The 12,787-nt window shown below is 42.4% G+C and overlaps 1 protein-coding gene across 2 annotated transcripts in view; it reads right to left on the bottom strand.

Moving 5' to 3' along the window:
• Positions 1-12,787, bottom strand: part of LOC137353107 (glutamate receptor ionotropic, kainate 2) — a 575,020-nt gene that overhangs the window by 128,116 nt on the left and 434,117 nt on the right. For both annotated transcript variants that reach the window (XM_068019103.1, XM_068019112.1), the window contains exon 11: positions 11,663-11,886. In XM_068019103.1, the coding sequence (XP_067875204.1) occupies positions 11,663-11,886 (224 nt within the window). The remainder of the gene's footprint in view (positions 1-11,662; positions 11,887-12,787) is intronic.

The raw sequence follows: 12,787 nt of genomic DNA, 5'->3' as shown, positions 1-12,787 counted from the left end.
AAGCTGGGTCCTGTCACCTAGCGGCAGGGTGGCCACCATGGAGCCTCGCTGCTGCTGGGAAGATCGGGAACGATCTTCCAGCAGCACACCCCCCTCCCCCCCACCCCCACCACAGAGCCCGACGTCAGGAGCTCAGCAAAATCTCAGCCATAGTGTTTAGGCCCAAGCATGAAGAAGGCTGATGATGACAACTGAACACATTTTTTAATGAGAAACTAAAGTGAAAGACCAAGATGTGGACCATAACTTTGGACAATGCAATGGACCAGAATTAAAAGTGTTAAACAGGGTAGCAGCCAAAATCCTGTTGATGCCTTTATTATTGAGGGCATCTGCTGGTTTAACATTGCAATGTGTTGTTTTACATAAGTGTAAACTTTAACTGTTATTTGTCAAACAGGATAATATGATCCTGAAGCCACATTGGCTTAAAGTAATTGAATCTTAATTACTATTTTGCAGTTATGTGTAAGGAAATGTTTGAACAGATGGTCTTTGAGTAAGCAAATGGATAAAGAAGTGAAATCTATGGTTCGAGGATAAGAGTGCTGAAATTGGAAAAACATGTAGGGTATGTCTCTTCAAAGAAATCTTGCACTATGGGAAGCGACAAGCAAACTTGGAAGCTGACAGGTTCCCAAGAATGAGTAGCATCCAGACTTATGGTTAGCCGATACACTTGGTTGAACAACAATTGACTGCCGGATGGATGTGCTATGTGATAAGCTAACTGGTATTCACTGATACAAATTGCAAGGATACCAAATTGTCAATTCAGCAGGAAGGAACCATTTAATCAAATATGACACTTTTTTTTCACTTAATTAATTTTATGTAAAGCCTGGGAGACAAGAAGAAGATGCTGCTGGAGCAGGATTCTGACTGGAGCCTAATAGTGATAAGAAAGGATACAAAGGGAGAAGATCTTTACCTGCAGAGAATCATCCACAGAAGAAAGAAATCTTGGTTGGTGTGACTCACATGACAGAGATAATCAGTGTGTTCTGATAGGTGTGTTTTCCTCATAGTGGCATTTTCTCATACTGAAATAGCCAATGTTGCTGTTTGGCTGGAATACTTGAAGCTGGTCACAAATAAATATTAAATTAACGCTTATAGATTGGTGTAATTAGTCGCGTCTGATTCAAAAGGCCAGAACCCAGACTATATTTGCAGATACGGTACATGACTAGCAAACAAAGGACTGCAGTGCAGGAAAATACCAAAATTGTAAGGAATGAGACTGGGAAGTTCTACAGAGCTGCTTCTGCTCTGCTAGTGTTACTTCCCCGAAAGTGTGCTGAAAACCTCACTCATTTGCTTAAATGGGGTTCCGGGCACTTCCAGAGAAGTGACACTGCCACTGCGGGAGAAGCTCCAAGGCATGTTCCAGTCTAAATGTGAAAGTGATGGAAATCAGAAAGTAGTGATTAGGAGATACCTTGTTTAGGATTTAAACTGACAAAGATTGCAGGAGAAAAGAAAGACTGATGGACCTAAGGAGTTACACAGATTCCAACTCCAGCAAAATCTCACACTTTTTCAGCAGTTCTCACATCTTCAAAACGTTCTAAAGTGCTTCACAGCCAATTAATTTCTTTTGCAACATAGTCAGTGATGTTTTGTCAGCAGAAGTGGTTGGCAATCTGCTCATAGCATGATCCTGTAAACAGGAATGAGATAATGCCCAGTTAATCTGTCGGCGTTGGTTGTGGGGCGTTTGTCAACCATGGAATCTCTTATAAGTAACTATATTACAGGAAGGATGTGATTGCACTAGATAGGGTACAGAGGAGATTTACAAGGATGTTGCCAGGATTGGAAAATTTCAGCTATGAAAAATTATTGGAAAGGCTGGCATTGTTTTCTTTGGAACAGAGGCAGCTGAGGTGAGATTTAGTTGAGGTGTATAAAATTACGAGTGGTTAAGAATCTATTTCCTTCAACAGTGAGATCAATAATTAGGGAAGCGTAAATTCAAAGTAATTGATAGAAAGATTAGAAGGCAGTTTTCACCCAGAGAGTGGTAGGGATCTGGAACTCATTGCCTGAATGGGTGGTTAATACAGAAACCCTCATCGCATTTAAAAGTACTTGGATATGCACTGAACTGTAGTAACCGACAGGGCTACAGACTAAGAACTGGAAAGTGAGATTTGGCTGGATAACTCTTTCCGGCTGGCACAGACACGATGGGCAGAATGGCCTCCTTCTGTGCAATAATATTCAATGGCTCCATGATTCTATGAATGACTAAATAGGCACACATAACTGTTTCAACCAAAAAGCAGCATCGCCAACGATTCAGCCTCTATACTGCACTGAAGTCTGGATTGTGCGGTCAGGTCTTCGAGTGTGGCTTAAACCCACAGCCAACTTATACAGTAGCAAGGATCAAGCTGACAGTTAGAGAGGGTACAACAAAGGAGGAAAAGTAGCATATGAAACTTAGAAAGAGCAAGGGAGGAAACCAATGAGAGCAAAGTTAGAGGCTAGAAATGAGCAAGAAATTGCCTATCAGATGACAAACATTTTCTTGTATCCTTTCTAGGAATGTGAAAGATCCCAGGATGCTAATGGTCTTCATTTAAAAGCATACAGGTAGATGGTATTTCATCCACCATCGAGTCTTGCCCTCCCAGCAACAGGCTAGTCAGCTCCATAAGCATCTCAGAAGTATGGAACACTGCCCCAATGCTAATAAAAGCCTGAGCGTGTTCTCACCCATGTTGGAGGTCCAGACACAGTGGAGATTGGCAGGTCAGCAATGAATAGCAGCGGAGACTCGCATTTTCACTGCTTGCAGATACCATTGTTTGCCAAGCATCTGAAAGAATGATCGTGGTGTGCAATGACACTGTCACAGAATTAGCTTCACTTTGATTGATGGGACAGCCCAGTGTGAAATGCACGTCATGCAGTTCAGTCTTTGAAAATTGTGTAAAACTGCTAAAGAAAGAGAGGTAGTTTGACAAATTGCTAAAGTTAGAATTTCAATTTTTTTCTTTACTCATTTTCAATACTGTCAGTGATTCCAACATAAAACTTAAACCAAAGCGACTTTCTCAAGGGGAACATTTGTCTCACACTTTAATAAATTATTACGTTAACTCAGCAACTGACAAGGAGAATTTATATGCCTGAGTGTTAAGTATGAATTAGCATAAAGGAAGCCGATACTGGGATATGGTCTAGGAACAGCAGTCGCCTTCTGGCTCCTTGCCTAGGTAGCCATTATTCATCTGTGAGGCTGGATAAGGGGCATTGAAAGGTTATTCAATAGGTGGGAGCCCTCACATTCAAGCTCAAACTTGTCAGCATATGGCAGCCATGCATGCACATTCACAAGGTTACTATAGTGCAATAAGAGGCAGGCACCCTGGCATACTCTTCCCCTCCCTTGTATAGGGATGCTAGGGAAGCAATAAGAATTAGAAGGTTGCACACTAAGTACCAGGGCAAAGAATGAGAGGGATAAAAATGACTTTCTGCAACATTGGTACCGACAACTAACTCAATTTGAAGCTAAATTATAGAGCCCAATTGACTATATCTTCCCTTGCCTTAGTTTGTTCGAGTTAACAATATGAATTAAAGTAATATTACATTAAAGGGGCATCACTACCCTTATTTTTTTTTTATTCATTCAGGGATGTGGGCGTCGCTGGCCAGGCCAGCATTTATTGCCCATCCCTAATTGCCCTTGAGAAGGTAGTAGTGAGCTGCCTTCTTGAACCGCTGCTGTCCATTTGGGGTAGGTACACCCACAGTGCTGTTAGGAAGGGAGTTCCAGGATTTTGACCCAGTGACAGTGAAGGAACGGCGATATAGTTCCAAGTCAGGATGGTGTGTGACTTGGAGGGGAACTTGCAGGTGGTGGTGTTCCCATATATTTGCTGCCCTTGTCCTTCTAGTTGGTAGAGGTCGCGGTTAGGAAGGTGCTGTCTAAGGAGCCTTGGTGCATTGCTGCAGTGCATCTTGTAGATGGTACACACTGCTGCCACTGTGCGTCGGTGGTGGAGGGAGTGAATGTTTGCAGATGGGGTGCAAATCAAGCGGGCTGCTTTGTCCTGGATGGTGTCAAGCCTCTTGACTGTTGTTGGAGCTGCACCCATCCAGGCAAGTGGAGAGTATTCCATCACACTCCTGACTTGTGCCTTGTAGATGGTGGACAGGCTTTGGGGAGTCAGGAGGTGAGTTACTCGCCTCAGGATTCCTAGCCTCTGACCTGCTCTTGTAGCCACAGTATTTATATGGCTATTCCAGTTCAGTTTCTGGTCAATGGTAGCCCCTAGGATGTTGATAATGGGGGATTCAGCGATGGTAATGCCGTTGAATGTCAAGGGGAGATGGTTAGATTCTCTCTTGTTGGAGATGGTCCTTGCCTGGCACTTGTGTGGCGCGAATGTTACTTGCCACTTATCAGCCCAAGCCTGGATATTGTCCAGGTCTTGCTGCATTTCTACACGGACTGCTTCAGTATCAGAGGAGTCACGAATGGTGCTGAACATTGTGCAATCATCAGCGAACATCCCCACTTCTGACCTTATGATTGATGGTAGGTCATTGATGAAGCAGCTGAAGATGGTTGGTCCTAGGACACTACCCTGAAGAACTCCTGCAGTGATGTCCTGGAGCTCAGATGATTGACCTCCAACAACCACAACCATCTTCCTTTGCGCTAGGTAAGACTCCAACCAGCGGAGGGTTTTACCCCTGATTCCCATTGACCTCAGTTTTGCTAGGGCTCCTTGATGCCATACTCGGTCAAATGCTGCCTTGATGTCAAGGGCAGTCACTCTTACCTCACCTCTTGAGTTCAGCTCTTTTGTCCATGTTTAAACCAAGGCTGTAATGAGGTCAGGAGCTGAGTGGCCTTGGTGGTACCAAACTGAGCATCACTGAGCAGGTTATTGCTGAGCAAGTGCCGCTTGATGGCACTGTTGATGACACCTTCCATCACTTTACTGATGATTGAGAGTAGGCTGATGGGGCGGTAATTGGCCGGGTTGGACTTGTCCTGCTTTTTGTGTACAGGACATACCTGGGCAATTTTCCACATTGCAGGGTAGATGCCAGTGTTGTAGCTGTACTGGAACAGTTTGGCAAGGGGAGCGGCAAGTTCTGGAGCACAGGTCTTCAGTACTATTGCCGGAATATTGTCAGGGTCCATAGCTTTTGCAGTATCCTGTGCCTTCAGTCGTTTCTTGATATCATGCGGAGTGAATCGAATTGGCTGAAGTCTGGCATCTGTGATGCTGGGGACTTCACGAGGAGGCCGAGATGGATCATCAACTCGGCACTTCCGGCTGAAGATTGTTGCAAATGCTTCAGCCTTATCTTTCGCACTGATGTGCTGGGCTCCCCCATCATTGAGGATGGGGATATTTGTGGAACCACCTCCTCCAGTTAGTTGTTTAATTGTCCACCACCATTCACGGCTGGCTGTGGCAGGACTGCAGAGCTTAGATCTGATCCGTTGGTTATGGGATCGCATAGATCTGTCTATTGCATGCTGCTTATGCAGTTTGGCATGCAGATAGTCCTGTGTTGAAGCTTCACCAGGTTGACACCTCATTTTGAGGTATGCCTGGTGCTGCCGCTGGCATGCCCTCCTGTATTCTTCATTGAACCAGGGTTGGCCTCCTGGCTTGATGGTAATGGTAGAGTGGGGATATGCCAGGTCATGAGGTTACAGATTGTGGTTGAGTACAATTCTGCTGCTGCTGATGGCCCACAGCGCCTCATGGATGCCCAGTTTTGCATTGCTAGCTCTGTTTGAAATCTATCCCATTTAGCACGGTGATAGTGCCACACAACACGATGGACGGTATCCTCAATGTGAAGGCGGGACTTCGTCTCCACAAGGACTGTGTGGTGGTCACTCTTACCAATACAGTCATGGATAGAAGCATCTGCGGCAGGCAGATTGGTGAGGATGAGTTCAAGTATGTTTTTCCCTCGTGTTGGTTCCCTCACCACCTGCCATAGACCCAGTCTAGCAGCTATGTCCTTTAGGACTCGGCCAGCAGTGGTGCTACCGAGCCACTCTTGGTGATGGACATTGAAGTCTCCCACCCAGAGTACATTTTGTGCCCTTGCCGCCCTCAGTGCTTCCTCCAAGTGGTGTTCAACATGGAGGAGTACTGATTCATCAGCTGAGGGAGGGCGGTAGGTTGTAATCAGTAGGAGGTTACCTTGCCCGTGTTTGACCTGATGCCATGAGACTTCATGGGGTCCGGAGTCGATGTTGAGGACTCCCAGGGCAACTCCCTCCCTACTGTATACCACTGTGCCACCACTTCTGCTGGGTCTGTCCTGCCGGTGGGACAGGACATACCCGGGGATGGTGATGGCAGTGTCTGGGACATTGTCTGTCAGGTATGATTCCGTGAGTATGACTATGTCAGGCTGTTGCTTGACTAGTCTGTGGGACAGCTCTCCCAACTTTGGCACAAGCCCCCAAATGTTAGTAAGGTGGACTTTGCAGGGTCGACAGGGCTGGGTTTGCCGTTGATTCCGGTGCCTAGGTCGATGCCGGGTGGTCCGTCCGGTTTCATTCCTTTTTATTGACTTCGTAGCGGTTAGGTGCAACTGAGTGGCTTGTTAGGCCATTTCAGAGGGCATGTAAGAGTAAACCACATTGCTGTGGGTCTGGAGTCACATGTAGGCCAGACCAGGTAAGGACAGCAGATTTCCTTCCCTCAAGGACATTAGTGAACCAGATGGGTTTTTACAACAATTGACAATGGTTTCATGGCCATCATTAGACTAGCTTTTTAATTCCCGATTTATTAATTCGAACCCATGTCCCTAGAGAAATACCCTGGATCTCTGGGTTACTAGTCCAGTGATAATACCACTACGCCACTGCCTACCCTATATATTTGTTAGAACTATCTCAATCGGTGATGTGGTGATATTTCAAAAACGCCATTCTAATTCCCCCATTGAAGTGTAGCTAAAATAAAATAAAATTAACACCTATTAGTTGAAACCTTAGACTACAGACTCCTGAGAACTTCAGTCTTCAATTTTCAAGTTTTCATTCACGCACACTGGAACACTGAAACAACAAAGCACTTGATATGGAAAAATGTCTCAAGGCACATGACTGACGAGAAAAGGAGTGCGGACTGAGCCTTTGGAGGGTGGTTAAGAAATGTAACTGAATCTTTGGTCAAAGGTATGAGTTTTAAACAGGTGCTTAAAGGCAAGTAAGGTGATGGGAGGTTATAGAGTTTAGGGAGAGGGAGTTCCAGGGAGTAGAGGTGAAGAAGCTGAAGGCAAATCCACCAATGTGGAGAAAAGAGATGAGGGGATACACAGGATGTCCAGAATCAGAGGACACAGGAAGTGAACATAAATATGACAGCCAGAAAGCTTTTCAAATACCAGCTCAGCTTTATTACTTTAATGTTAATCTTAAACTATAAAAATACTTTCATGCTATTTCAAATTTAAAAATAACCAAACACTTTTTTTCAGACTGTTACCCTGTTTTCTACTTTTCCTTCTTCATCCTCCCCTTCCTTTCATTGTTATTTTAACTTTTACCTTTTTTTGTCTAAGCTAAACCTGCGCAATAGCAAAATTGCATAGAAGTTTCAACATGGAAATAATGTTCAGCCCAACCATGTCCATTTCGAGAGTGAATATGGAACTCACTATCACGTGGAGTAGTTGAGGCAAATAGCATTCGAGACATTTAAGGGGAAACTAGATGAATACATGAGGGAGAAAGAAATAGAAAGGTATGTTGATAGGATAAGTTTAAGTATGGTGGGAGGAGGTTCGTGTGGAGCATAAATATCGACATAGACCTGTTGGACTGTATGGATTGTTTCTGCTGTAAATTACAGGTAATGTTCACCCTCCATGCCAGCAGTAGCCCATGAGCTTAATCTGTTCCAATATCACTCTGATCCCCTTTCCTTTAGTCACCTATCTAACCTAGTCTTAAAAGTTAACATGGTCACTGCTTCAATCACTACCTCCAGCATTGCATTTCACATGTATAAAAATGTTTCTCCTGCTTTCTCTAAATATCTTACATTTAATCTTATATCTATGTTATTCTGTTCTAGACTCCCTCAATCACAGGAAACAATCTGTTTCTATCTCTCCTGTCACACGTCTACATAATTTTAAACACCTCTATCAAATCACTTCTTAATTTTCGCTGTTCCAATAAAAGCACCCAAATTTTTCAAGTCTTTCTTTGTGTTTGTTTTTATCTCTCCTCACATCAGGCAGCACCTTAATGAACCTGTACTGTGCCTTTTCTATTGCTTCAACACCCTTTCTATAGCATGGAACCCAAAACTGCACACAGTACTCCAACTGCTGCCTTACTAAGATTTTGTATAGAGTTGCGATTACATCTCGACTTTCAATTTCTATACACTTGCCATGAGGCCCAGTTTTCCATTACCTTTCTTTATGGCCCTGTCCACTTGAAATGCTGCTTTCAATGTCTTGTGAACCTAAACCTCCAAATCCCTCTGCTCTTCCACATGACCCAGCATTGTTTTATTATTACTTCTATCTTTTTTATCAAAATGTACCATCTCACGCGTGCTGACATTAATTCCATCAGCCACTTTTATGCTCCTTTCACAATCTTATTAATATCGCCTTGCAGCTTCCTTTGGTTCTCAGAATTACTTACTATACCTTGAATTTGAGTATTACCTGCACTTACTCCAACCTTGCATCCAAATCAATGATGTGCACAATAAACAGAATTGGTCCCAGAACAGAATCCTGTGGGACATCACTATCTACTACTAAATACTCTAAGAAACTGTCCTTAACATCTGCTCTCTGTTTCTCCCCTTAGGATCAGTTTGTCAGTCAATTTATGACCTTCCCCCTAATTCTAAACCTTTTATTCTTCCCCAAGAATCCCCTGTGTGGTACTTTGTCAAAGGCTTTTTGGAAGTCCACACATGTGCATTGTGAGTCCCCCATTCACCATATCTGTTTTCTTCTCTAAGAAGGAATCAAGACTTTCTGCTTCTACTATCTTCCTGGGGAGCCTGTTCCATAGATATACCATTCGCTAACTGAAGTTTCATTGCTGCAAATTAATTTTAAATTTCTCCCCCTTCAAGCACAGATCATGTCCTCTGGTTCTTTTATGCTGGTCAAGGTTGTTATGGTTTACATTATCTAGCCTAAAAACAGCAAGAATCTCACCTCTCAAATTTTTATTTTCCAGTGAGAACATATCCAATTTATGTCATTGCTCTGCATAACTCAATCACTCTGTCCAGTCAATCATTCTGGTGTTTTCCTCTGTATTCTCACTATAGCTTTTGGATTGTGGTGACCTGAACTGTACAGCGAGGGGGGAATATTGTGGAGCTGGAAATAGGCAAGTTTTGTGATGAGGAAGATATGGGGTTGGATCCTCAGTTTAGGATTGAATTGGCCAGCAAGAATGTGCATAAGCCAATAGCTGGGAAGGTGTCAATGGCAAGGGTACTGCAGCACAAATCAAATGACAGGTTGATAAAATTTCATCCAGATGTTATAACTTTTCATACAATTTGACTTCAAATATACAGTTGGTAAATACAATGCTCACTGTTGAACTGAGCCATAGAGGTCAGAAGATTCCCAGGTTTCAAAATTTCTGGCAAGAAGGTGGTGGGGGTGGGGGAATACGCAAGTCTTGCTCCTTCTGCTCACTATTCACTGATCATTTCTAGAAAGTTTGGACATTAGGTTAGGACATATTATGCTTTGTGTGTCATCTACAATGTGCAATAACATTGCCTAGTCTACAAGGGTTAGCACTGCACAATGCAGTACACGTCACAATGAGACATCAATGTAGACATATGAAATAAGGATTTGGACCAAAGGAATGAAAATCAGGAACATCCCAAAATATTGCAGCAATTGACAAGTTTGTCATGGTACAAAAGGTTTTCTGCACGGATTTCATTTTTTGGATAGTCTCGAAGGTGATAATACTGACTAGAAATGCTTATTCTCTCACTCCCAGACCCTACTTCATATACCTTGTGCTGTGCTGTTGCCTGAGAACTTAGAGGTAAAGAAGCAAGAATGTATCTCTCGTACTGGCAGCTGAAATCCTGCAATTAATGCAGTTGTTGATGCTGTAACCACAAGTTACCATTCATGTAAAATCTACAAACATATGGCTGGGCTTTTGTACTTAAAATATGAACATAATTGCTTGCTTCTTCTCATGTAGAGAAGGATGAACATTTTACTTTAAGTAGCACGAAGTATATAACTGAGAATCCTATTTTCTGCACTACATTATAAAAGTTATTATGAAATATGACTATTTTGTAGCATAAATCTTCCCCTCCCCCCAATAGTAAAGCACATAAATAACAATTTTAGTTCTAATCAGATAAGGAGAGAATTGGTTTCTCTTGCCAAATAAACTCGCCAAGATTCATTTCTGGGGAACACCTTTACAAAACTAAAAATATAAGATGTATTGGAAGATACTTTAGAGGTAATCTTCAGAAAAGACACCAGAACAATGACACCAAAGATGGGTGCAATGGGCAAGGCTGAAGTGTGCTTAAATCGTTTTACTCAAACACTGCAGTGGTACTCCAGATTCAGTATCAACACTCTGCTGCCGAAAGGACAATATAACATTGCTGGGGAAGGCAGACATCACTACTCGTGCAATCATCTCCTAGGAGACATTTTAATTCATTTATATGCAAAGCCCTCTTTCCAAAAATTCCCTTTTTTAAAGTCTGTAAAACATTTGTTCAGCCAACTGCACCATCAGTGAAAATGCAAAGATGCAAGCGGTAGACTTTCTGCTATTTTCCCATTCTCTTCTCATATGATACTCTTTTGCTAAACTTTACGAACAGCAGAAAATATTTAGCACAAAGGAACTGACTATGCCACCATAAAAAGATTTAAGATACCAGTCAGGAGAGCCAGCATCTTGCATATGCATTTTAGTACATATTGTGCAAGAGTCTTGTGTTTTCCCACTGAATAGTATAAATCACAGCTCCTACTCACATTAATCTTAAAAAATGCAGTATGTATTGCACTGGCCAGCACAGTATATAACTGCGGCAATTGCATCATGTACAAGAACATGCATTTGAAGCAAGGTGAAAAGCATTTGTTGGTAATAGTGGGGGATGGGTGCATAGTTATCCTAATTTACAGCGCTGCATGATAAACTACCATCTCTCTGCTACTATGCCTGTTCCACACAAAAAACCCTGCTATGACTAATTAATAGCCTTTCTTAAGCTGTTTTCTGTGAAACCACATTTTCTATTCTTCAGACCAATGTGTGCAGTGAAATGGTGTAATGTGTAAAATTCAATTAACTGCCTTCATTTTTCTTCTGGACAGCATTCATCGTTTACACGGTGTCAGCAGCACAGTAGGGGCACTAAAAAAGAGATGCTGGTTTAACATACTTATCTGCACCAGAAACCCAGTCAAAATGTCTTTCTGAAAATCATTTCTATTCCCTCCCCGGTATTAGCAAGAGTTTACCTCAGACAGAGATGACAAACAGCACAGAGGTGTTAAAACAAAGGGGGATAAAATCAACAAAAAAAATCAGTGACTTTTGACAACATTTGCAAAAACGTAGTGGCATTGCCAAAACTCACTGAAGGCATCATGTTACCTGGCTATGACAAACAGCACACAACTGACACCCAAGTAAGCCAGCAGAATATACATCCAGATATCAGGGGAGAGAGGATTCAGGAAGGAGAAAACGCCAGGGTTTGTACCATTGGGCTTTCGGTACAAAATACTTATTCCCAGAGTCATAAATGGCTTTGAGAAGTCAATGACCTTCTCTCGGACGTAGGTGATAGTCAGGGGTGCAACTGCAAGATCAGCTTTCTGTGGACAGAAATAGAGGAGAAAAAAATGCAGTTAGTATGTCAACAGAAGCAAAGCAATGTAACAGTATAATATTGGTTATAGAACTGCTAGATAATGAGTTGCAAATTGTTTCTTAGCAAATCTCGCAGAGTGAAAGTCATCATGCATCAATGAGAGACAACACCTTGGAAACTGGATTGGACACTGATGAGTATTGCTGCTGGTATTAAACATTAAGCAAAAATCTAAACAGTTCCCCCCACAAAAACTATAAAGTGTTCTTCATCCGTATATTCAGTCGGTTTCATATGCTTTGGTTCACAAGAACTCAGAGGATACTTTTGTTTTATAATAGGTGTGTTATTTGTTTGGGAAGCATGTTACAAACAGCAAGTGTGACCATCACTCTTTTGGATTTTCTCAGATGCAGTGCCACTAGTCTCTTCCTTAAGCAGACCTCAAGAACCCATTTATCTGCCCAATATATAGATAAACAATAGAATGGTGCACAGATCATAGCATTGAACCCTTGCTCTGTAAACCAAATACTGGAATATACCAGGAGCTGACATGTAAATTCTCCTCTTTACAGACAGTAGATAAGCATTCTATCCATGATATAACTTACTTTCTTTCTAAATATATCTATAATTTATTCACTGTAACCTTAGATTATCTTGACTTTGCTTGCCAGCTTTGCATAGAACTTTAAAACATTTGGCTTTGCAGCTGATGACTATGTCAGCTTTCACACACTGAATCCATCCCCCTCTCTCTCTGAACTGTCTCTTATCTGAGATGACTAATGTCCTTTAGGGAAGGAAATCTGTTGTCCTTACCTGGCCTGACCTACATGTGACTCCAGATCCACAGCAATGTGGCTGACTCTTAAATGCCCTCTGAAATGGCCTAGCAAGCC

This window comes from Heterodontus francisci, chromosome 3 (assembly GCF_036365525.1).
Source record: "Heterodontus francisci isolate sHetFra1 chromosome 3, sHetFra1.hap1, whole genome shotgun sequence".
Taxonomy (NCBI): Eukaryota; Metazoa; Chordata; class Chondrichthyes; order Heterodontiformes; family Heterodontidae; genus Heterodontus; species Heterodontus francisci.
This window is presented reverse-complemented; position numbering and strand designations above follow the sequence as displayed.